We start from the raw sequence: 26,201 nt of genomic DNA, 5'->3' as shown, positions 1-26,201 counted from the left end.
ATGTAAAAATGCAAAACGTCTCGTCACTTCAAATTCAGTTATGATTTACATAAAAAATGTTAGATTTTCAACTCAAAATGGTGAAATTTCATTAAAAAGATCAAGTAGTTCACATCACTTTATTTTACTGTCGATCGCTGAATGTTTTTATCGTAAAACAGGCAAATATTAAATGTTTAGATACTTACATCTTGCGACGCACTATAACTAAAGTGTCGCATTGGGATCCGCATTAACCATAAGCCCCGCCTACTTTGACTTGATTGGCCATCTCACTCCTTCTGACAGTGACGAGCGCTGTTAGACGAATGAGGCAGACCAACCTAAAAAATTAAACATTTTACTGTTGTCATAGCAACAAACAGAGCGGTGTGTAATGGAGTACAGCAGAGCAGCATCAAGGATATCAAATATGGGGGGGGGGGATTTCTAATTATTCAGGGGGATTTGCCCCTCTCAATATCTATGGTGGATACGGCCATGTCTCAAAGAAATGACACCAAACACCTTGTAATCACTGTTGCCTCTGGAATATCATATATCACGCAAGTTATTTTGGCAAAAACGACATGCAACCAAATTCAAGGTTATTTTGGCTAGAAGTGGGTCTAAAGTTAACCGAGGCGGTGAAATGACGGCTATTGCTTACTGGGAGAGTAGTATCTTTAGGGTACATATTACTATTCTAAGATACTAATTTGCATCTTCTAGGGGGAGATGAGTGACACATATCAAGCTCCTGTGCCCCTCAAGATACAATTTTGCACATTTTTCTCTGAAAGTGTATGTCAGTGAACATTTTTCACACAAAAAAACATTAAATATAATGTTTCAGAGTGATTTGGAGTTTATGGGACATAACAGAAACGTGCTCCAGTGGAGGAAAACCATCTTGATATACTGAAGTCACCATGAAAGGCATTCACATCCCATTTTACTGTAATGTGACATATTTTCATGTGAAACAGGAGATACTGCCTCCAAATACAATGTGACACGCAAGTGATTTTGGTTACAAATACAGATGCATTCGAGGATTTCTCACTTTTCATTTCCCAGCAACCACAGGAGACCTTTTTAATCCTTCTGCATCATAATGAAGAGCTGGATGCATGTTAGGTGTGAAATTGATGCACAAACCTGTGACTGTATAAACGAAATTACTTCTTTTTTTTTTTTTTTGGTTAACCCTCTAGTGGTCTCCGCGTGGCAGCTTCAATTCATTTCAATGAAATTAATGTACCATATTTTAGTTCGATAATGTTTTTTATTTAATACTTGGTATTTTTTCAGGGGATATTTTGGCATTTATAATTATGCTGTAGTTATGATCCATGTATTAGATTTTTGAACATAACACAAACAGGCGTAAATCTTGAATGCTTTAGAGCACAGACTTGATGATGATACGTGGCAAATTATTAAAGTGAAAAAAAGTGAACTTACAAAGAGTTACCGAATTTTACATTGAAATATGAAAAATATAATTTTTGAAAATATATATTTTACTCTTAAACTGAGAAAATTAAATCCATAAATATAAACAAGTTGTGTTCCAAATTTTAGGTGCGCTGTCAGATTTAGTTTGTGTGCAGTACCAAATGCTTCCACTAGATGAATTTCACTTCCCATTCATTCTCAATGCGCTCATTTTTGACCGTGAACAATTATACAAGTGGACACCATTTGTTTTAGGACCATTTAACCTTTACAATCATGTCTGTGATTTTGTTGTGTGTTCACAAGGCAAGTGCCAAAACCTTTACCAAGTTTCGTACCAGTCAGATGAAGTAAGATTTCTATTTAAAAAAAGACACACAAAAAAACATTTGTTAGAGAGTTAAACTAAAAATCATTTTGTACAGTGTAGAAATTACTCAAACTTTAACTGGACTTAGTTACGATACTTATGTTCTTTGTTAATTATACTTATTACACGGCTCTGTGAAATACTTGATTCTGATTGGTCAATCCCGCATTCCAGCAGTATGTTATTCCCAGATAACACCCGCTCATCCGGGTACTGCGAGTTATCTTGACCGGTACTACTTCTATGCTTAACGCTGGCGCCATCTTGTGGCTTAAACAGCCGTGGCTACAATGGAAGACCTCAAGGCGGGTTTCCTTTATAAAGTTTTAAATATGGATATTATTCTTACACAAACGCATCGATTCGAATCAGAAGGCTCTATTAACCCATCGGAGTCGTGTGGAGCACGTTATTTGACGGACAGCTGTATTTTTTATGGACTTCAAAAACAGCTAACGTTACAACTACTGCTTAGATTAACGTTAGCCTGGACTTTTTAGGGTGCGTTCACACTTGTCATGTTTGGTTGGATTAAAACGAACCCTGGTGCGGTTGCTCGTTTAGTGCGGTTCATTTGAACATATGTGAACGCTGCCATCCGAACCCTGGTGCGCACCAAACAAGCGGACCGAGACCGCTAAAAAGATGGGTCTCGGTCCGCTTCCAAACGAACTCTGGTGCGGTCCGATTGATATATGAACGCATCACGGACCAAAGACATGTAAACGGACCAAAAACTGGACGTAATGTCACAAGATGCCACGCATAGTCAGCTGATTTGAGGGCGCGGAAAGATCGGTGTATCCAAAATGAGTAACTTTAACGTTAGAGGACAAACGTGGAGCAACGAGGAAGTGCCTCATCAATATTTGGTCCGACAAGAATGTTTGCTAGAAAAAACGCACAAAAAGCACACCTGGTTCTTCTCATCAAAGGACTTGTTGCCCATTTGTTGGTACAGATGACAGAACTACCGTCTCTTTTCTGCACAACGGAGGAAATCCTGCTGCTGTTTTGAATGTTTTGAACATTTTATGAGCTCTTCATGAGTTCTCAGCAGATAAAAATAATGCCATATGTACACGCATAAAATGATGGCGTTTAATCACAGCACACAGCATTGTTTTGAATGTTCGGTAAGCAGCTCAGACGTCATTTAAGCCGACCAATCAGGTTGTGAGCGTCTCCCTGTGCCTTTGGTTCGGTAACTTTAGGTTCGCTGTTAAAAATGCCAGTGTGAACGCTAAGCGGACCAGGACTATTATGTTTGTTTTTGTTTTTTGGTCCGGACCAAAAGAACCAAAGTAACCACAAGTTCAATTTCATCATGGGCTTGGTTTCATTTTTGGGTGAACTAACCCTTTCAGCATTCATTTTCAACATTTAGCAGCAATAGATAAAGGCTTAAAGCAGGTTGGAACTGTTTTTCTTTGCGTAAGAGCTAATAAAATATTTAATCTCAAGACAATATTTTGTGTCTAATTTATTTGAGACTAGTAGCCGTGTAATAAGCGGGATAATGTACACCCAGCCGGTTGTTATCGCAGAATAAACCCCTTCAGAGTGATCAGGACCCCGACGCAAAGTGGAGGTCTTAGTTAAGTAGACTTTACTTAATTCCATGTGAAATTTACTATAAAAATAGATGCAAAAACATTTAAAAAACATTTTTAAAAAAAATTTCTTCACACATGCTATACTGGGGTGTGTTACCCAAAAGCATCGTTGGCCAACTATGGTCGCAAATTCCGTCATTATGAGCATATAGTTCAACGAGTCGGTGTTTCCCGAAACCACCGTTCCAACGAACATTCGCAAACAGCGTCGCAAACTTGTGTGGTTACAGCGACAGCTCTCGAGTCTCGACCGGTGGTTAGGAGCAGTGTGTCTTGTTTGCACGACGTGGACTTAATAAATCCTTATCTTGAGCAAATAAACAAAATAAAACAATTTGATTTCATGTTGTGACCGACTCAACAGGTTAAGCTAGTAAAGGGTATCAGGTAGTTGCAGGACAAACACCAGGGGGCAAAGCAAGACGTAGCGGAGAACAAGATGTGGACAAGAAAGAGGGATACAGAGGAAGAGAGAGACAGGGAAAAGAGGATGTGAGACACAACACAAGAGACAGACACATATAGCGGCCTGAAAATAGAATCCAATTACTGACGGAGAAAAACGGAGGGCGTGTTGAGAGAGAGAACGAGAGAAGAACGAGGACTGGTGGTATGGATGGAGTGTGAGAAGAGAGATGTGAGACAGAGAGAGAATATGTGAGGCGCTGGAGGAGAGGAGGTGTTAGCTGAGGGTGTGAAGAAAACTTAAATTGAGCCCCCTGTGTGTGTGTGTGTGTGTGTGTGTGTGTGTCAGGAGTGTTGTAGCAGCTCCTGGTTTGTGAGGTTTGGCTCTTTATTCACCACTTGTCTTGTTCATTTGTTCATCCCTTTAGTGTATCTTGTTCATTAGTCTCATTATTATCAGCAAGAAATCATTTTGCACAAACCAAACTGCCCTAACATGTTTCCTGGCTCTTGCACACGTCACCACTGGAACTTCTCTGAAATATAATTTTACATCACCTTTTAACTGTCCAGTCAATTCATGGATAAAACAACCCGTATGGCACTATTTAGTTTTTTTTTCTGGCCACAATATATTTTAAATACCGTATGCGTATGCTATATATGGTGTAATCAGCACGGCTTGATAAAATATGTTTTTCAAATATGAATATGACCATATAACGAAATATGTTGTAAACAGCGCAGCTTTATGAAATATGTTCTCAAATATGAAAATATATATATTGGAAGCCTTTACATTTCGAAATGAACTACAAATTAGGGGGGTAGGTTAATACATTTCTAGTCATAAAATAATTTTTTTTAAATGCAAAATATAAACAATATAAATGCATATGAGGAAATATAAATAACTGAAACTTATCAACAACAAAAAATATATTATATATATATATATATATATATATATATATATATATATATATATATATATATATATATATATATATATATATATATATATATATATATATATATATATTTAAAAATGATTTCTTATTAAAATATAGAATTATATGTATGTTTTTAAATAAAATATACTATAAATATATATAGTATATTTTAAATATATAATAAATATGTATTAAATATATTTTAGAATACATATATGTATTATAAAATACTATATTTTATAATGATATATATTTATTATAATATATTATAATATATATTAATTACATATAATTTATAATATATGTTTAAAATATAAATAGCTAAATATAATATAATTACTAAAACTAAAATATCTAAAACTTATTGAAAGTACATTATGTAAATATATTTTAAAATAAACAGTTAAATATATAATATTTATAAAATCCCACCCTAATTTACTGACAGAATACCATTTTACTCAGAAATACACCGATTAGCGATTCTGGAAGTAAAACTGCATTTCACTTTGACTTTAAAGGTGCAGAACCTTTAATATTTTCAGTCAGCTTATGTGTAGTCATAATGAGATCATTCCTGAGACAAACGGGACATGGACGTCACGGACACACGAGCGAGTCTGCATAAGGAGCATCGATACGGGACCGCGTGGGTTCAGCTTTGTTTGGCACCGCTGTCCTGAAATGAATCTCTTTGGGTTCTCTAAACCAGGGTTTTTTAAACCGGGCTCCGGGGCCCCTCAGGGGTCCTCCAGAAGGTTCTAAGGGGTCCCCAGAAAAATTTTAGATAATTAAAAGATAAAGCAAAAATGGATAAAGTCTACCGACCAATCTAACTGTTTAATTTCTAAACATTTCTCACCTTGTTTGCCATATGAATACCTTTCAGAATTGCATATGTTTGCTTTGTATCTTGCTAGTGAATTTTCCTCACTATAGTCCCCTTTATCATGCTCATTGGCTTCGTAGAGCAGAATTCTTAATGCGGCACGCAAGCTGCTTACCGGTACATACATTTATTGTGAAAGTTGCTTATTCAAGGAATTTTTAGTTGAACACATTCTTCAGGTTTATACGTCCAACATTAAGTATAGCCAATTTAAATTTGGAAACATTAAATGTTATACTTACTAATTATCTAACAGTTTAAATGTTTTTTTCATACATAAAATATATAGATGGATTAAGGGGTTCCCCCATAAAGGTTCATCATATTTGGGGGTCCTTGCATCGTAAAGTTTGAAAACCCCTGCTCTAAACTTTCTCTTACCAATGTAATGAAATTTCCCCCTCTCTCAGGATTCATTTCACACTGCTGACAGATGCACATTATGAGTCCCTGAAATATTAAGCACATTTATAGGACGTTTAGTACATTAATATTTTGTGCTACACGGTTTCACTAGCTGGCGATTTATGTGGAAAATTTGGTGTTAAACAACCTCAAGCCATCGCTCAAGTCACGGAAACGGCTTCTATTAAACTTTAACCGTGTTATGAAAATATGGTGTTCAGAAAGTCATCAGACAAATTACGGAACTTTGTCATCGTAACGTCTCATATTTCCTCGTCTGATTGTGATTACAGTCTCTTACACAGCTCACTGGAATACTCTCTTAAAACTAGAGGAGGTTTTCACACACGTTTTCTGGTCCCCCTTTCAGTGAACATTCTAAAAAGAACCATTTGCTTTCTTAGTTCGAAGAACATTCCAATAAGCAAAATATTATTACTATGTGGAATGGAATGGTTTGGTATGGAATGGAATGGAATGGAATGGAATGGAATGGAATGGAATGGTTTGGTTTGGTATGGAATGGAATGGAATGGAATGGAATGGAATGGAATGGAATGGTTTGGTATGGAATGGAATGGAATGGAATGGTTTGGTATGGAATGGAATGGAATGGAATGGAATGGAATGGTTTGGTATGGAATGGAATGGAATGGAATGGAATGGAATGGAATGGAATGGTTTGGTATGGAATGGAATGGAATGGAATGGAATGGAATGGAATGGAATGCAATGGTTTGGTATGGAATGGAATGGAATGGAATGCAATGGTTTGGAATGGAATGGAATGGAATGGAATGCAATGGTTTGGAATGGAATGGAATGGAATGGAATGGAATGGAATGGAATGGTTTGGTATGGAATGGAATGGAATGGAATGGAATGGAATGGAATGCAATGGTTTGGTATGGAATGGAATGGAATGGAATGCAATGGTTTGGAATGGAATGGAATGGAATGGAATGCAATGGTTTGGAATGGAATGGAATGGAATGGAATAGAATAGAATAGAATAGAATAGAATAGAATAGAATAGAATAGAATAGAATAGAATAGAATAGAATAGATTCTTCATGGAACCAACGATTCCAATAAAAAAAAACTTCATTTTTAAATGTTCTCGATTCTGATTAATTCTTGTTAATTAAATCTGGTTATTACACGGCTCTGTGAAATACTTGATTCTGATTGGTCAATCCCGCATTCCAGCAGTATGTTATTTCCAGATAACAACCGCTCATCCGGGTACTGCGAGTTATCTTGACCGGTACTACTTCTATGCTTAACGCTGGCGCCATCTTGTGGCTTAAACAGCCGTGGGTTACAATGGAAGACTTCAAAGCAGGTTTCCTTTATAACGTTTTTAATAAAGATATTTTTCTAACACAAACGCATCGATTCGAATCAGAAGGCTCTATTAACCCATCGGAGCCGTGTGGAGCACGTTATTTGACGGAGAGCTGCATTTTCATTTTTCCTCCGCTTCGCGTCGCGGTCCTGATCACTCTGTCGAGGTTTATTCTGCGCTAACAACCGGCTGGGTGTACATTATCCCTTACGACACCCTAGGTGTGTATGACATTCTTCTTTTAGACGAATACAATCAGAGTTATATGAAAAGTGTCCTGGCTCTTCCAAGCTTTGTAATGGGAGTGAATGCTAACTTCGATTTTGCCCAATTTCTGAGGTCACTCTTCTTCCGGAACTAGATTTAACAGAAGTGTTAAATCTAGGCCATTAACAGAAGCCAGTGATTATAGTTTGTAAAGGTTTAAATTTGGGTATTTTTCTTACACAAACCCCTGGCTTTGCTTCAGAAGGCCTTTATTAACCCCCGGAGCCGTGTGGAGCAGTTATATGATGGGGACACACTTTATATTAGATGGCCTTAATTACTATCTACTAACATTTTAATTAATAATTTGATACAATGAACTTATTGTGTACATACATGTTTTTACATTGTACTTACATTTTTGAAAATACCTGCATGTAATTACATCTGTAATTCATTTCATTTGTAATTACACTGTTGGCACTTCCCCTACCCATAACTCTACCTTTAAACTGACCCACACCACCACACCTGTCTCTGACTCCACCCGTATCCCACCTCAATAGCAGCAAAAGTGTTTTGCAGTACAATATGAACACAATAAATACATATTTTTTAGTGCAAGTACATAGCAGTTAAGGCCACCTAATATAAAGTGGGGCCTATGATGGATATATGCACTTAATCTTAACCCGGATATTATTGACAAAACTCTGATTGTGTTCGTCTAAAAAGAAGAATGTCATCTACAACTCGGATGACTTGAGGGTGAGTAAATCATGGGCTAGTTTTCATTTTGGGGTGAACTATCCCTTTAAATGGCAAACATAATGGCTGCCAGCTCACTCCCAAGTCGTCAAAATCTGAAGCATGGTCAAGTGCCTTCTGCGTCACAATGAAGACGCTAAAGGTGCTCCTTGGGGTCATTTTTCGATGCGCTAGGTGCTACATTCATTTCAATCAGTAACCTTTGACGTCAAACACAGACACATTTAATTCTTTGCGATTGTTGTATTTTTTATATTTTTAACATAACTCTGATTGTGTTCGTCTGAAAGAAGAACGTCATACACACCTCGGATGACTCTCATAATGCATATTCACTGTTCTCACAACATACTATGAATTCAACATAAAATGCTTCTTGCAATCAATTTCACTTTAAAATAGGATGTATTTCAGGAACTGACTGGATTGTGAAAGGTGAGCATTACCAGGGGAAAAAAGAGATTTCTGTAAAAAAATCACTTTTTTTAGACTTTTTGTGCATTTGAACTAAAGCAGCTAAACATTTTTATGATTTCTTCCCCATTCTAGCTTACATACAGCACCTACACTATCGGTCAAAAGTTGATGAAGTCTCTTCTGCTCACCGAGGCTGCATTTATTGGACCAAAAATAGTGAAACATTATTACAATTTAAAATGACTCTTTTCTATGTGAATACATTGTAAAATGTAATGTATTTCTGTGATCAAAGCTGAATTAATCATCATTACTCCAGTCTTCAGTGTCACATGATCCCTCAGAAATCATTCTCATATGATGATTCGCTGCTCAAGAAACATTTCTGATTATCAATGTTGAAATCAATTGTGCTGCTTCATATTTTTGTACTTTCCTTGATGTCCAAAAGAACAGCATTTATTTGAAATAGAAACATATCGAATATATTATGAGGGACTTTTTTTTTTACTTGAAATAATATGCACAGACGAATCGCATAGGTCAATTCTGATTCCATGTCAACTTTAAACTCAATAAAATTAAATATTTCCAGTGCATTAACATGTTAAGTAGCCATATAACAAGCCTGATCATTAAAGTCAGCCGGTCTGTATTATTGCAAAATCACCCCTTCAGGCTAACACAAGGCCGCTCTGCTTTGCATTTATATTTATTATCCCTCACATTTCACATTTGCAGGCTGAATCAGGTGCATGATATCACCAATTACGCCGTCTTTTGAGTCATTGCGGGTACTGTTGTGTTTTATAATGGACTGAAATGAGTGATCTGCGCGTCTAAGTGCTTCTAAGTGTGTGTGTGTGTGAGTCAGTCGTACGGTTTCTGCTATTATTAGACTGCAGGGCGGCCTGAAATCTCAGCAAAGTGCAGACCCACACAAAAGGCATTTTTAACTTTCTTAAGCATCTCATACACACACACACACACACACACACACACACACACACACACACAAACACTCTCTTTCTTGTCCCCTGTGGGCTCGACTCACTTGCCGTTCTTGAAGTCTCCAGAATGCAGGCGGCTTTGCACCGTCTGCCACCTGCCGGCTTTAATGCCCCCCGTCATCATGCTCCTCACGCTGTCACTGCGCGACGGCCCCCCTCCGTCCCCCAATACACCCCCCGCGGCCCCTTTCTGGCCCCCGGGGACCGCCCCACTGAGGGGTCCGCCAGAAAGAGAGAAAAGGGGGGAAAAGGACAAACATTGGGAGAGAAGAAACGGTTACAAGATTGGATAAATAACAATCATTTATCCCGTGAGAGTGTTACATGCGTGTGACCTCACAGCGAGCTACAGGACTACATACTAACACCCGGGGCTTTTAAAGATGCAGTGCCAAGTGCAGCTCCTCCTTTAGGGGGTGTAGCAGAGCCTTACAAACGGGTTTACAACCACCCCCGATGCTTCAAATAATCACATTTGCACTCCCAGAGACATGCTTCGCATTAATGACTCCCATAAAGGTTGCAGACTTCATACAGACAAAGGGTTACTTTTTTCATCGGTACTTCATAATCATTATGGTCACCAGTTTGTGGACCTGGTGAAAGTCATCATGCAGTTATCAAGAGACTTAAGAAACACTGCCGCACCACTCAAACATTCACAATACAACATCAACACCAACACCAACATCAAAAACAGCAGGATAAGAGCAAAAAGAGCTTTAAGTGACAAAGCCGACAGCCACAGATTGGCGCAAAACCAGATGAGGTATCGGATTTTTAGACTTAAATCTATCTATCTATCTATCTATCTATCTATCTATCTATCTATCTATCTATCTATCTATCTATCTATCTATCTATCTATCTATCTATCTATCTATCTATCTATCTATCTATCTATCTATCTATCTATCTATCTATCTATCTATCTATCTATCTATCTATCTATCTATCTTTACCCCCTCCCTCCCTATATCCTGGGTTGAGCCTTTTAGGTCATTTTTTGTGGTTATTTTTTCAGTGTTTGGGAAGTTTTTGTGTTACCCAGATCCTCGGTCAGACATAACCCAGAGGTTGAGTTATTTTTATTGCAGGCTTTCTGTGACCTTTTCAGGCAAGAGCGGCTCAGCGCCGTCAAATACAGGTTTGTGTAAATATTTCTAAATCTATAAATATCGTTTAGTTTTATGCAAAACAACATACAGGGTCGCGATGTGAGGGACCTAAACGAGTGTCGCGTCAGTCTTTTTACATGATGGAAAAGGCTGATGCCTTGCGTACAATTTTAAGATTTTATTTAAAAAGAATACAGAATATAAATGCTTATGATGTTAAAATATGTCCTCAGTGCTGATTGTTTATTGACAGGTAATGGATCCAGTCACTGTACATTTCGGCTACGAGAGAAAGCAGGATCTACCAATAGCATAAAACTCTTCTGAGATTTTAATAACAATTAAAAATAATGCATGTCAATGAGGTCTAATTAGATTTACAACCTATTGACATGCATGATATGAGCAACGGTTGGAGTTAAAAATCTTCATTTGTGTTCTACTGAAGAAACACACACCTACATACCGGATGCCCTGGGGGTCAGCAGATACACATCACATTTTCATTTTTGGGTGAATTAACCCTTTAAGTGCTTGTTAGATGAAGCCTGATATAAAAATGGTTATACACAAATAAAAATCCAAGATCACCCAGTATTTACAAATTAAAAAACGTCTCAGGTTACGTATGTAACCCTAGTTCCCTGAGGGAACGAGACGCTGCGTCGAAACGCTGTGAGAACGCCTCTGCGTTAATGCGTCGTGAAGCGCCTGTAGAACCATTCCATCGGAAAAAAGATCGATCGTCGGCGTGATGACGTCATCGACCGGAAGCTATAAAGCGTCCGTGAAAACAAACAGGAACTAACTTCTGATAAAGCCTGAAGTAAGTGATCACGGACACGCCGGGGAGTATGGCAGAGCGACGCAGCGTCTCGTTCCCTCAGGGAACTAGGGTTACATACGTAACCTGAGACGTTCCCTTTCGGGGAACTCGAGCTGCGTCGAAACGCTGTGAGAACGCTTATACCCACATCGCCATAGGACCAAGTGTCTCGTATGTGTGAAGCCGAAGCGCACACGGTTACGAGAGAACCTGTGCCCCTACTGTAGATGCCAGGTCTAGTTCGTAGAACCTGACGAAGGGAGACGGAGACGACCATCCGGCCGCGTTACAGATATCGTGGAGGGAAGCCCCCGACAAGAGTGCTTTTGAAGCAGCCATACCCCTGGTTGAGTGCGCCCGGACAGCCAGTGGAGATGGCTGCCCGGCCGCTTCATAAGCAAGTGAGATGGCCTCGACCACCCACTTGCTCATCCTCTGCTTGGATACTGGAGCCCCCTTCTTAGGGGGTCCGAAACAGACAAATAATTGCTCAGATTTTCTCCACAGGGCAGCTCTGTGGACATATGTATCCAGTGCCCTCACAGGACACAGCAGATTTAATCTTTCCTGGTCTGACGTCTTAAACGGAGGAGGACAGAAGGCTTGGAGAGTGATGGGGCCCCGTGGGCTCGTAGGAACCTTGGGGACATAACCCGGCCTGGGATGTAGAAATGCTTTCACCATCCCCGGCGCAAACTCTAAACATGAGGGCCCTACCGACAGGGACTGAATATCTCCTATTCTTTTAAGAGAAGAAATGGCCAACAAGAAGATGGTTTTCAGAGTGAGGAACTTATCCGAAACCTCCTCCAGAGGTTCGAACGGTGGCCCGGACAAGCCCCTCAAGACAATGGCCAAGTCCCATGCTGGGACCCTCGAGTGTATAGCCGGCCTCAACCTTAAAGTGCCACGAAGGAAGCGTGTAATTAGAGGGTGTCTTCCCAAAGACACTCCACTGAAAGGGACGTGGAAGGCACCCAAGGCCGCCACGTACACCTTTAGTGTGGAGGGGGTCAACCCTGCCGAGAACCTTGCCTGCAGGAACTCCAGCACTGTACCAACCGGGCAGTTAACTGGGTCCCACTGGCGTTCTCTGCACCATGCTGAGAAAAGTCTCCATTTCAAAGCGTACAGCTTCCTTGTGGACGGAGCTCTGGAGTGTAGGATGGTCTCCACGACCTCGGCCGAGAGACCCTCCTCTATGAGCCTAGCCCCCTCAGAGGCCAGGCCCACAGTTTCCACATCTCCGGGCGTGGGTGCAGGAATCTCCCGCCCGCCTGAGAGAGTAGATCCCTCCTGGTCGGAATCTCCATCGGAGAGCCTTCCAGGAGAGATATCAGGTCCGAAAACCATACTCGGGTCGGCCAGTTCGGGGCCACTAGAAGTACCTGGGCCCCGTCCCGGCGTACCCTCTCCAGAACTCCTGGAAGCAAGACAATCGGGGGGAAGGCGTACAGAGGCAGCCTCGGCCACTCCTGTACCATGGCATCCAGCCCCAGCGGGGCCGGATGGGTCAGAGAAAACCACTGCGGGCAGTGGGAATTCTCCGCCGAAGCAAATAGATCTATTTCTGCTTTCCCATAAACCTTCCAAAGGAGCTCCACCACCTCTGGGTGGAGTCTCCATTCCCCGGGCCTCGGCCCCTGTCTCGACAGGCTGTCTGCTTCCTGGTTCAGGGCCCCCGGGATATATACTGCCCTGATTGACAGCAATTTCCCTTGGGCCCACAGGAGGATCCGATGAGCCAATTTGTCCAATGGACGAGACCTCAGACCCCCCTGGTGATTTATATAGGCTACCACGGACGTGTTGTCTGTCCTGACTAGTACGTGGTGGCCCCTGAGGTCGGGCAGGAACTGTTTCAATGCAAGAAACACTGCGAGCATCTCTAGCCGATTTATGTGCCAGTGCCGCTGATGTTCCTGCCATAGACCCTGGGACGAGCGACCACTCATGGTCGCCCCCCAGCCTGTGAGAGAGGCGTCTGTCGTTAGCGTTACGCGACGAACATGAGCCCCCAACACGGGACCCTGAGATAGAAACCCCGGGTTTTTCCACATGACCAGAGCACGTAGGCATCGCCGCGTGACTTTGATCGTGCGGAGCGGATTTCCCCTCGGGGAGAACCCTTTTGTTTTGAGCCACCACTGCAGTGGCCTCATGTACAGTAGGCCAAAAGGTATCACGTTGGACGCTGCTGCCATGAGACCTAACAGTTTCTGGAACTGTTTCACAGTGACGGCCCGGCCTAGCTTCTGCTCTTTGACTGCTGCCAGGATCGATGCTATGCGTGTTGGCGATAATTGCGCCCGCATAATTACCGAATCCCAGTTCACACCTAGAAAAGTGGTTCTCTGAGCCGGAGAAAGCACACTCTTCTTGGCGTTCAGCCTCAACCCCAGCTTCGACATGTGGGCGAGAACAGCATCTCGATGCTGAACCGCCATCTGCTCTGTATTCGCTAGAATCAGCCAGTCGTCGATATAGTTCAATATGCGGATGCCCTGCAGACGCAGCGGCGCCAGAGCTGCATCCACACACTTGGTGAACGTGCGGGGTGACAGTGCTAGACCGAAGGGAAGTACACGATATTGGTATGCCTCTCCCCCGAAGGCAAACCTCAGGAACTTCCTGTGATGTGGAAGGATGGAGACATGAAAATACGCATCTTTGAGGTCTATGGTGACAAACCAATCCTCCGATTTGACCTGTGCTACAATCTGTCTGAGTGTAAGCATCTTGAATTTGAGCTTGGCCACCGAGCGATTCAATAGCCGCAGATCTAATATCGGGCGTAAGCCCCCATCCTTCTTCGGCACGATGAAGTAACGGCTGTAAAAGCCAGACTCCCTGCTGGGAGGGGGAACCCTCTCTATAGCCCCTTTTTGCAGGAGTGTCTCTACTTCCTGTGCCATTACCAGAGCCTGCTCCGGGCCCACCTCTGTAGGTAGGACACCGCAGAAAGGAGGTGGCCGACTTCTGAATTGAATGGCGTACCCCCTTTCTATTATCTGCAGGACCCAATGAGATATATTTGATAGACGTTTCCACTCGTCTAGAAAATCTACTAAGGGAACCAGCCTCTCGAGGCTGGCCTCTGGTGTATTTTGAGCAACAAGCACAGTGCCCTGAAGCGGCGGACCGGCAGGGAACGACTGACTTGACTGCTCGGGGGCCCCCCGAAGGGGGCGCGGACCACCCTCGGGTGGCCTGCGGAGACCGACTGCGCCCCGGCATTGCGGCGGGGTTGGCAGCGCGGCCCCCCGAGGGTGCCGTAGGGAAACGGGTACCGTTAGCAGGGGTAAACACCGTTTCCCTACGGGGGGAACCACCCTCAGCGTCCTGACGCTTCTGGCGTCAGGAACGCTTCGACGAGGCCTTCTTGGCGATCAGGACTGTCCGCAGATCAGCCCTGCCCCTCGAAGGCCTCGCCTGAGAGCGCCGCCCCTCGTCCCCGCGCTGAGGGGGAGCTCGAGCGGCGACGCTCTGTTTCTGTTGCGCCCTGTGAGCGGAGCTCGTACTCGGCTTGGGCTGCCTGATGTCAGCGGCAGCCCCAGGGACCTGGACCCGGAGAGGGAGAAACTGCTTTAGCGCCGCAGCTTGTTTCTTTGACTCCTGGAACCTCTCGGTGACAGTGTGTACTGCGTCACCGAAGAGGCCGCCAGGAGACAGCGGCGCGTCTAGCAGGAAGCTTTTCTCCCTCTCCTTGATTTCAGTGGGGTTGAGCCATAAATGCCTCTCCGTAGCCACCAAGGCTGCCATAGAGCGGCCAACACATCTGGCCGTCTCCTTGGTGGCCCGGAGAGCGAGATCAGCTGATGTTCTGAGCTCATTTATAATATCTCCCCCCACTTCATCACGTCCATCAAGGTCCCTGAGCAGGTCAGCCTGATAAGCCTGCATTATAGCCATAGTATGCAGGCATGCAGCAGCCTGACCTGCCGCCGAGTACGCTTTGCCCACCAGTGCCGACGTTGTCTTTAATGGTCTGGTGGGCAAAGTCGGGCCCTTCAGGGACGATGCCGAGGAAGGCGAGAGATGGCTCGCAAGCGTCTCTTCTACCTTTGGCATCGCCCCATAACCGTAGTGCTTCAGCCCCATGATGTTGCTATAGACCGAAGTCTGAGGGCTGAACACACGGTATGATGCCGGTCTCTTCCATGACTTTGCCACCTCTGTGTGCAAATCATGGAAGAACGGCAGGCCCCGTCGCTGAGGTTCTGAAGCGCGAGCGGGCAGGAATCTCTCATCTAATTTGCTAGATCTCTTTCTTCCTGCCTCAGATCTTTCTACGGGCCAGTCAATATTTAGTCTGGCCACAGCTCGCGTTAGAACCTCAACGAGCTCCTCACTCGCAGGGGACTGAAGTGGCGAATCTTCAGTCGCGATGCTCTCAACGTCCACCTCCTCGGAGCTGGATAGTTGGAGCACCGGCGACTCTCTCTGGGGGGAAGAAACCGCAATGCGTGCTTCCAAGCCCCGAGAAGAGCCGCTGGATGGAGCAGGTGAGGGCAGAGATAAGGCAGCGCCCGTCTCAAACCCCTCTGCAACATCCAATTGTGAACCCCACGACTGCAGCCTCCGCTCTGCCTCGGCAGCAGCGGGACCAGAGCCGCGGGGAACACGAGCCGAGGCACCCTCCTCGAAGAGTGCCCGGCGGGAGCGCAGCGTTCTCAGTGGCATACGCTCACAGTGCTCGCAAGCAGCCCCCTCGAGGGCTGCCTGGGCATGCTGCGCTCCCAAGCAGGCAACACAAAGAGAGTGTGTATCCCCAGCCGTGATGTAGCGTGGGCAGGGATGTACACACCTCTTGAACTGACTGCTTTCACTCGCCATTTTTCTATCTATTTATTTTCTCTTTTTTGTAAATATAAGGAATATTTAACAAAGGGTGGAAAAACTCTTGCAAATAGACAGACAAAAACACCAAATAGACAGACAGGTTCACACAGATCGCTTGCTGAAGGCTCAGAAGCTAGTTCCTGTTTGTTTTCACGGACGCTTTATAGCTTCCGGTCGATGACGTCATCACGCCGACGATCGATCTTTTTTCCGATGGAATGGTTCTACAGGCGCTTCACGACGCATTAACGCAGAGGCGTTCTCACAGCGTTTCGACGCAGCTCGAGTTCCCCGAAAGGGAACTCATTATTTTAAGGTGACAGTTATTTGTTACTACCAAGCAGCAACCTCCCGCAGTTTCTCTTGAAGTACTCAATACGAAAGTGAATTAAACTGCACTGTAAAAAAAAAATGTTGGTTTAACTTAAAAAAGTAAGTAACCTGGTTGCCTTAAAAATGTGAGTTTATTGAAATTTAAAAAAAAATATTAGTTGATACAATGAAGGAAATTGGTTTAATAAATAGAAACTCAAAATATTATTGTATCTGAACCACATAAAAAATGTGATAAATCATGAAAATAGCACAATCTGGCATGTTTCACTGCGTCATCAGAAATAAAACACACACAATTACCCCGTGGTTATAAAATCTTTTAAATATATTTAAATAAAGGTTGTTGATTCTCAAAATTTTTCATTGTATTAACTAAAAAAAAAATATTTCAATGAACCCAAAATTTTAAGGCAACCAGGTAACTTATTTTTAAAATAATTTTTTTACAGTGTGCAATTCCTCAACTGGCCACTAGAGGCAGGCTCCAGAAGGAGCAGAATCTCATTGAGCCCCGTGTTAAAATGCCCAACTTTACAGCAGAAAATAACATGTTTACAGCCTGGTACAAATTATGGTTTTGGTCTATACGGCTAATTTTGCCCTTCATGACAACTGTGATGGGGATGAATTGTTTTATAACTCATTCGTTTACTGTTAGTCATTGCGTCACCTAAGCTCCGCCCACATCCCGCCTTTTTGTAAAAAAATTTTTTTATCCGTGAGTGACATGCTGCCAAGATGGAGACGCCCAGCTCGCCTTAACAGACACTACGTCCATATTTTTTTACAGTCTATGGTTACTACATGTATTGACTATAGTAACAACAGTAAATAATGCATAATTTCAAGTAACTAACCCTGGTTTGGTACTTATTTGAGTAAGTACTAACTAAATCCCTTTTTAAACAAGTGTGATCAAATGCTCAATATTTAGAGCTAAATAAAGCCCCTTTCACACTGCACGTCGGACCCGCAATATTCCCGGAACATTGCCGGGTCGCCTTCTGTGTGAAAGCAACCATGTCCCGGCATCGATTACCGAATTCGACCCGGGTCGGGGACCTAGTAATATTGCGGTATTCGACCCGGGACGAGCGCTGTGTGAACAAAAGCCGAAACTAATGCCGCAACGTGTACGTAGTTATCGTGCGACAACTAGAGCTTGTTTTTTCAATAATACAACCCTGCAGTGCCAGAAGAGCTAGTCGGTGTTTTAAACGCAGAGAGTGTTCGTACACAAAAGAAACTAAAATGAAACAAGCAGAAATGTGCGCAAACTGGACACAAGTCGAGACCACGGAGCTCCTTACTATCCGCGCTGAAGCTGAGATCGCTCGCCATTATACGTCACATCAGGATGTCACGTGTCAACTCGACCCGGGACCGTTAAGCGTTGTGTGTGAAAGCGCACATATTACGGTATTTCGCTGGCAGTGTGAATGGACCAAATCTAGCGCCCCGGGAACAAATGCCGGGTCGCATTATCCGTGTATTTGCCGGAATCGCAGTGGGAAAGGGGCTTCAGTGATATATTCTGCATCCCAAGATACAAGTCTACACAATATTGTGATGAAAAGACTATAACTAAAGACGAACTAGACTATAAGTACTACAAAGTGGCTGTTCCCAGTCGGTTTTGCTTCAATCTGTGGTTTCCGTCTCAAATAGCAGAGCTTTAGAGCAGCGGCCTGCCTTCACCCACACCGCTTTAATCCAGCAGTCTTGCAGTCCACAGAAAGGAAAATTGAATAACCTGAGCCGCCGAGGCTGACATGTTTATTTAATTTTTCATTTTCTAGACAGGCCGCCCCATCTGAACCCCTCTGTACGACTGCCGCTGGTTTTGATAGGCAAGCATGTTTAGACCGCTTCTTTCTTTAGCGAAACCTGTCTGGATTAGGCCGGTGAGGGTTTACCGCACAGACACACGCCGCTGCGAAACAGGCTGGAAGAAATTTAGGAGAGCTGGAGGGACACATCAAGTACAAGCTTGAGAAAGGTGAAAGCACAGAGGCAAAACAACACCATCTTATAACACGGTGAAACGGGGGTTACCACACCACAGTCAGGCTGTAACGGTCAACCCTCTACGACAATGAGGGTTAGACACCATTCACGAGCGCATTTTGGTTTGTTTTTTTGTTTCTTTACAGTTATTGCTGCGGTGCGCTGGATAGCTGAAGCGGGAGGGTTGTCCGTCTCCATGGTAACACCCCATGGGGGGGAGGAGGAGGAGGGGGGAAAGGTTAAAGGTCATAGGCTAAGAAGAGACAAAGCAGGGCTGTAGGGAGTGAGGGACATTTAGGGTCCAATTTCGCAAATTTTAGGGCGAAACAAAAGAGATTTGAATGTCAGGCTTTTGCTGCTGTAATAAGCAAACTGTCCAATACATTGATAATGTCCCTGCAGTCCTGCGAAGCTTAAAGAACATCAACGTGGCATCAAGAATAAAATCTGCATAATGACTTTCATTCGCATTACAAGATTGAACGTGAAGTGTATAATTTCTGCGGCACGAGCGACACCACAGAGAGCGGCTCAAATCAACAGATTATAATGTTGATTGGTGCTGAAACGATTAAAAATAGATTATGTTCAATTAAATAAAGCTGCAATTATATCAAATATGAGCATTAGATGAAAAAAATGGCCTTGCCAACTAACTGAAATAAAAAAGTTGAAGTTGAAATAATAAATAAAAAGTAAAACTATATCTTAAATTTAAATAAATTAAAGCTAAATAGAAATATTAAAAAACACACTGAAAATATAAATATAAAAGCTATATTTAATAATATATATATAAAAAAAAGTTGAAGTTGAAATAATAAATAAAAAGTAAAACTATATCTTAAATTTAAATAAATTAAAGCTAAATAGAAATATTAAAAAACACACTGAAAATATACAAATAAAAGCTATATTTAATAATATATATAAAAGCATATAAAAAATACTAAAATAACTTAGGATAAGTAATTATTCATTTTAATAGACGGTAACCAATTGATAGTCAATATTATAAATTTAAACTATTTTGTTAAAAAATTACACTAAATTAATGTAAAGTGTGAAATAAGATAAATATTCCTTTCGAAATGTGTTTAGAACAAAATCACAAATTGAAGGTGTTTAAATGGTTAATTATATCTCTATAGATCAGTGCTAAATGAGCGCAGTCATCTAAATCTTTAAAATCGCTGAATAAAATACCAATAACGTCAGAAATTAGAAATTATATATAAATGAATACATATACACTGTAATAATTAAATATAACTTTAACTCAATAAGTTAAGCAATTTATAGTTTATAAAAGATGCATTTTTTAAGTCATTTTAATGTAATTTAGGTTGAAATAAAGTTGATTCTACTTAATTTAAGGCAGTCACTTCCCCTACCCCCACAGTGATACACACATAACTGTTATGGTATGAATATATTGTGCATATCTAGGAGCAGAAATGACACACTTCATCTTTATCTTGTGGTTTTGGCTGGTGTTCTGGTACTGGACTACCCCATACTGTGGACCACATCACAATCAGATCAATGATACTATGAGTTTGGCTTTATGAGCTCATTGCCATATCCTTTTGGAAAAGTGTGTAAGTGTACGGGATGCTTCCTCATCATTACAGCCCTGCCAGGGATCAGGGATAAACGGGGTGTGTTGTTGGGAAACAGGTGAGATGAGGTACAGTAAAATATGGGTTGTGTTAGTCTGAGCCCACCGTGCGCTCACTGACCGTCTGACACACTGAAAACAACCAATGCTAACAGAAAATATGAAGCTCGCTTGGCTTAACTTCTACAACGCTTCTCCAAACTCTAATATAATATATAATATTCTCATTATAGCATGAGTTACTATATTTATATATATATATATATATATATATATATATATATATATATATATATATATATATATATATATTCAAAGTATATTGTTAGTTACAATAATATATGTATGTATTATATTCTCATTATATATGAGTTACTATATACATATTTTATAATATATATTTTATCATTGTTTTAAATATACATAAAATTCGAATATACTGTAAGTTACAAAAAATATAATGTTCTCATTATATTTTGAGGTACTATATATATAATTTTATATATCATTTTTATAATAATATTTATAATTTTTAAATAAACATAATATTCTAATTATATTGTAAGTTACAATAATATACATATAAAATTCTCATATTGTGAGTTACAATATATATATACACTGGAAAAAATTAAGAGACCATTGCAAAATCACCCGTTTCTCTGGTTTTACTATTTATAGTAATGTGTTAAATTAACATTTTTGTTTTATTCTATAAACCACTGACAACATTTTTCCCAAATTCCAAATAAAAATATTGTAATTTAGAGCATTTATTTGATGAAAGCAACAACTGGTCAAAATAATAAAAAGATGCAGTGTTGTCAGACCTCGAATAATGGAAAGAAAATAAGTTCATATTCATTTTTAAACAACACAATCCTAATGTTTTAACTTAGGAAGAGTTCAGAAATCAATATCTGGTGGAATAACCCTGATTTTGAATCACAGCTTTCATAAACCAGTCGTTCACGTTGATGTTGGGTGACTTTATGCCACTCCTGGTGCAAAAATTCACGAAGCTGGGATTAGTTTGATGGCTTGTGAGCATCCGTCTTCCTCTTGAACACATTCCAGAGGTTTTCAATGGGGTTCAGGTCTGGAGATTGGGCTGGCCATGGTCTTGATCTGGTGGTCCTCCATCCACACATTGATTTGCCTGGCTGTGTGGCGTGGAGCATTGTCCTGCTGGAAAAACCAGTCCTCAGAGTTGGGGAACATTGTCAGAGCAGAAGGAAGCAAGTTTTCTTCCAGGACAACCTTGTACGTGGTTTGATTCATGCGTTCTTCACCAAGACCAATCTGCCCGATTCCAGCCTTGCTGAAGCACAGATCATCACCGATCCTCCACCAGATGTCACAGTGGGTGCGAGAGTGGGTGCTCTCCAGGCCTCCGTCTAACCATCAGACGACCAGCTGTTGGACAAAGCTGAAAACTGGACTCATCAGAGAAGATGACCTTACTCCAGTCCTCTACAGTCCAATCCTTATGGTCTCTTGCAAACCTCAGCCTGGCTCGTCTTTGCTTCTCATTGATGAAGGGCTTTTTTCTCGCTTTACGCGACTTCAGCCCTGCCTCTAGAAGCCTGTTTCGAACCGTCCTCGCCGTGAACTTCACCCCAGCTGCCTTTTGCCATTCTGTTTGTAGGTCACTTGATGTCCTCCTACGGTTGTTGAGTGACATTCAAATGAGTCGGCGGTCAGTGAAGAGTCGTTTTCGCCCTCTGCCGGTCCGTAGCTTTGTTGTCCCTAGTGTCTGCTGCTTGACCTTGTTCTTTTGAACCGCCATCTTTGAAATTTTAAGGATGGAAGCAACCCGACGCTCACTGTCTCCCTCTGCCAGTAAAGCCAGAGTTGAACCCTTCTTTTCCTCACTCAAAACTTTCCTTTTCAACTTTTTTGGGCTTGTTCAATAGTTATTTTTTGGTTCCAATTACTTTTGAGGTACTACTAGCACTGTTTTTGCCATCCAGCTGGTCTTACTGCAAGAGGATAGTGATGACCACAGAAGTGTTTTTTTATACTTTTCCTTAAATAAGATTTGGTTCAGGTGATCACCTAATGTTGGAGTTTAACAGACATTGGAATGAAATGGCTTCCATACTTGCAGAGATGCTGATTTAAGAAAAATTGCAGTGGTTTCTTAATTTTTTTCAGATTGATTATTTTTTTTAAATATATATCATATTTAAAATATATGCACACACATATATAAGCATAATAACTACAATATAATATAAAAATATATATATTTTAAAAATATGGTATAACTTAATACTATAATACTACCACTATAATAATATAATAAAAACAAACAAACTAAGTGATTGGTCAGTTTGCAGCATGTGCCAGTCAGACGGTGGTTTCCTGTCTAAGCGGGCGACTCTTGACCTGAATGAACAGTAACAAATAAAGTGGACCAGACTTCCAGCTACAATTGGAGGGTGCGGTTGGTAAGGGTTCGGGTGTGGTATGAGTTGCGGGTCAGGGGTTGGTGTCTCTTACCAGCCTGAACAGAGACTCACTTGAGTGAGAGGCGTGGATCTCCGTAAGGGGCATAAGGAGAAATGTTTAGTACAAACTCCTTGGGCGGGTATGAGCTCCAGCGCTGCTGCACTGAACAGCTGTCATTGTTATTCCAAAAGTCTCTGTCTAAATCACTGAAGAGACACACACACACACACACACGTCAGTGGAACATGAGCGATCCATTTCATCCATCAATCTGCACACAGACGATCTCCGTGAGTCTCCTCTTCTCCAGGACAGGAGGTGGTTGGAAGAGGAAGAAACTGAGAGGTGCATAAAGGGGTTTAATGATCAAACAGGGAATAAAAACACACCCAATGCATCCATGAGGCAGCAAAGCAGAAACGAGCAAGATTATACCTGAGCATTCATTAGTTTATCAAAGATCAAACGCGCAAGCAAGAGAAAGAGAGAGAGATAGAAAGCTGTGAAGCATCGCACGTTATTAAACACAATTCTCGGTGACAAAACCATTAATGCTTTGCTAAGAAAAGAAACATTTGGAAAACAGGTGAGAGGTCAAGAGAAACGCAAAGGGTCAGGTGAACCTGGTATTGGGGGAAAAGGTCATCTGTGTTAAGTTATTAATTCAACAACAGCTTCAGGAACAAAAACGCAATGCAATACAGATTTCCACAAGCACCTGCAAGCTGTAAATCCAGAGGACTCATTAGTCTCCAAACCAGCAGCTGCAATGTCACGAAGCACACACAACACAGGCCAGACGTCACACCAACTTCTGCCACTGCGTCTCCAAGAATAACCGTCTCGTAAACAAGCAGACATGTGATGATCTTAAGAAGAGCGAAACAATGGAGGCGCTGCGTCCCGCTGAGCTCAAAGATCCCGCGGCCTCCATCAGACGCTTTCAGAGTCGCCATCAGTCAAAGAGCCGGAATCGCTCCGAGAGGAAGCGTCCCGAATGAAAGCGAGCCGCCAAATGCCGTTAATTACTCTCGTACTTGTGTACTTTTGTTCCCTTCAGAGCAAGTCTAGACTGAAAAACTTAATAGTGAATGAAATGGAAATCATAACTTTCAGGCGGTGGGAATATTCCAGGAGGCTGATACACCGAACAACACTGAACAAACTAGTCAAAGATTGTTATCTTTTGAAAATTATTATTTATTACTTAAACAATAATAATAATAAAACATTATATGTACATATTGATGATTATATATAATATGTTTTCCTGATATGGTATTTATGATTATTATTTTTAAATGTATTTATTTTTTATATATTTACTTTAATATGTAATTTTTCCATTCAATTGTTTTATGTAGTATTTATTATTTTAAAAAATATTAATAAAACAACATATATATATATATATATATATATATATATATATATATATATATATATATATATATATATATATATACAAATATATATTTACACACACACACACACACTGTATATGAAATGTGTGTACTTCCAGTGCTTTTTTCAAGATTACTTTTTCATTGAAAAAATATATAATTGAATTGATAAAAACATAAATAAACAGTCAGGGGACAATTGGCAATCGTGCTGTTACATTATTTTTACATTTTATTTAGATTATATTTTGCATTGCTTGCGTCTCTAAGTTAGGCCCATTAGTAAGTAAATGAACAAACGCAACAGTGAATCTGATATTCATTTCTTAGTTATCTTCCTTTGAACTACATTTTTGTGCCTCTCTTGCTTCCTCTGACGGACCGGCACGGCTTTAAAGACTTCTGAAATGATTTCCGTGGATTTAAAAACACAAGGATTTGTTGTCTATGGAGAAACAGTGAAGTTTTCTAAGGATCGCAGCGCTGATTTCATATGGCCCGGCTTCGCTCCAACACAACAATCTTTTTTTTAAAAGCCCCAGTGAACAAAATGAATGTCCCTGCACCTACTTGATGGCTTTTTTCTCTCCTCTTCCTCTTCCTGAATCGGGAGACCCGACGGACTCCACTCCTGGTTTATTCCTCTTCCCCTGAAACAGAGAGAGAGGAGGGGAAGAAAAGGTTATTCCCAGTCTCCTAATTTATCACAAGCTTCTCCACCTCCCAACGTCTGTTCTTCTAGCATTATCCTTCTCTCCTACTTCCATCTCCCAGCCTCTGTCTTTCTTCCCGCTCTCCTCCCTGATGCTTCGTTCTGATTGCTTAAATCACATGGTCCGTCCTAAGTCATCTCCATAGCAATTAAACCACACACAAGCCTCATATTTACATGGAAATAGCCAATTTAGCTATCGCCAGCATCACAGGCTACCGGAGAGCATGTGGGAGAGACAGAATGACAGAAAGTGTCTTCTGAGGAGTAGGTGGCATTGTGGAAACCCTCCATAGACGTCAGCGCTGTCCGCCTCTCCGCTCCATAAACAACACGTTACATGGGGGTTTGGGACACAACACACATTTAATGGTAGATTTACCGACCAGAGTTACACAGGTTATGTAATCAACTGATGAATTCACACCATATACCGCAGTTCATTTTCAAGTCAGTAATGAGCTTAAAGTTTAATTTTTAGAACTTGAAAAAAGAAATGGCTAAGAAACTGGAATCGGTAGTAGAATCAGAACCAATAATGATAAACTCTTTATGATTTCCACGCCTACTGATAAAATAATGAGGAGCAGCACAATGGTGTTCAAAAGTTACAATCTAAAAAGGTTACAACACTAAAAAACTGCTAGTAAAAAATAAGCCCAGGTACAATCCGTCATTTTCCTCTCATCCTGGACCCATCTGTGTGGTTACTTTGGAAATGGGTTTAGCGTAGTTCAAAACTCCTGGAAGCGTGATCTGTCCCGCAGCGCTCGCTGTCTCATCCCATCTCATCGCTGCGATCCTGACGGCTAATGTCTGAGGAGGCCCGTTGGCTCAGAGAGGGCCGTCATTCGAGCTGGCTCTGGTTCGGCTAGTTCTGCCTGGCTCGTCTCTCAGGATGTGGCCGGAGGTCCCGGGGCGGATCAGAAAGGGTCGGAGGTGAGGGGTATCATTAGCGCTGGCCAGGGGAGCGTGCAGCCAAAGGGATGGGTGTTTTGCGACGGTCTAAATTGTGCGCAGCAACCGGCCGAGGGCTGCGGTGGCTACAGCAAAC

The 26,201-nt window shown here is 41.6% G+C and overlaps 1 protein-coding gene across 3 annotated transcripts in view; it reads right to left on the bottom strand.

Annotated features, from left to right (window-relative positions):
• Positions 1 to 26,201, bottom strand: part of syt7a (synaptotagmin VIIa) — a 196,151-nt gene that overhangs the window by 48,247 nt on the left and 121,703 nt on the right. For 2 of the 3 annotated variants that reach the window (XM_067435830.1, XM_067435831.1), the window contains one exon: positions 25,006 to 25,085. In XM_067435830.1, coding sequence (XP_067291931.1) covers positions 25,006 to 25,085 — 80 coding nt within the window. Of the gene's footprint in view, positions 1 to 9,872; positions 10,009 to 25,005; positions 25,086 to 26,201 lie in introns of those variants that run through there. The other variant, XM_067435829.1, reaches the window with a different exon arrangement.

The sequence above is a fragment of the Pseudorasbora parva genome, chromosome 25, assembly GCF_024679245.1.
Source record: "Pseudorasbora parva isolate DD20220531a chromosome 25, ASM2467924v1, whole genome shotgun sequence".
NCBI lineage: Eukaryota > Metazoa > Chordata > Actinopteri > Cypriniformes > Gobionidae > Pseudorasbora > Pseudorasbora parva.
This window is presented reverse-complemented; position numbering and strand designations above follow the sequence as displayed.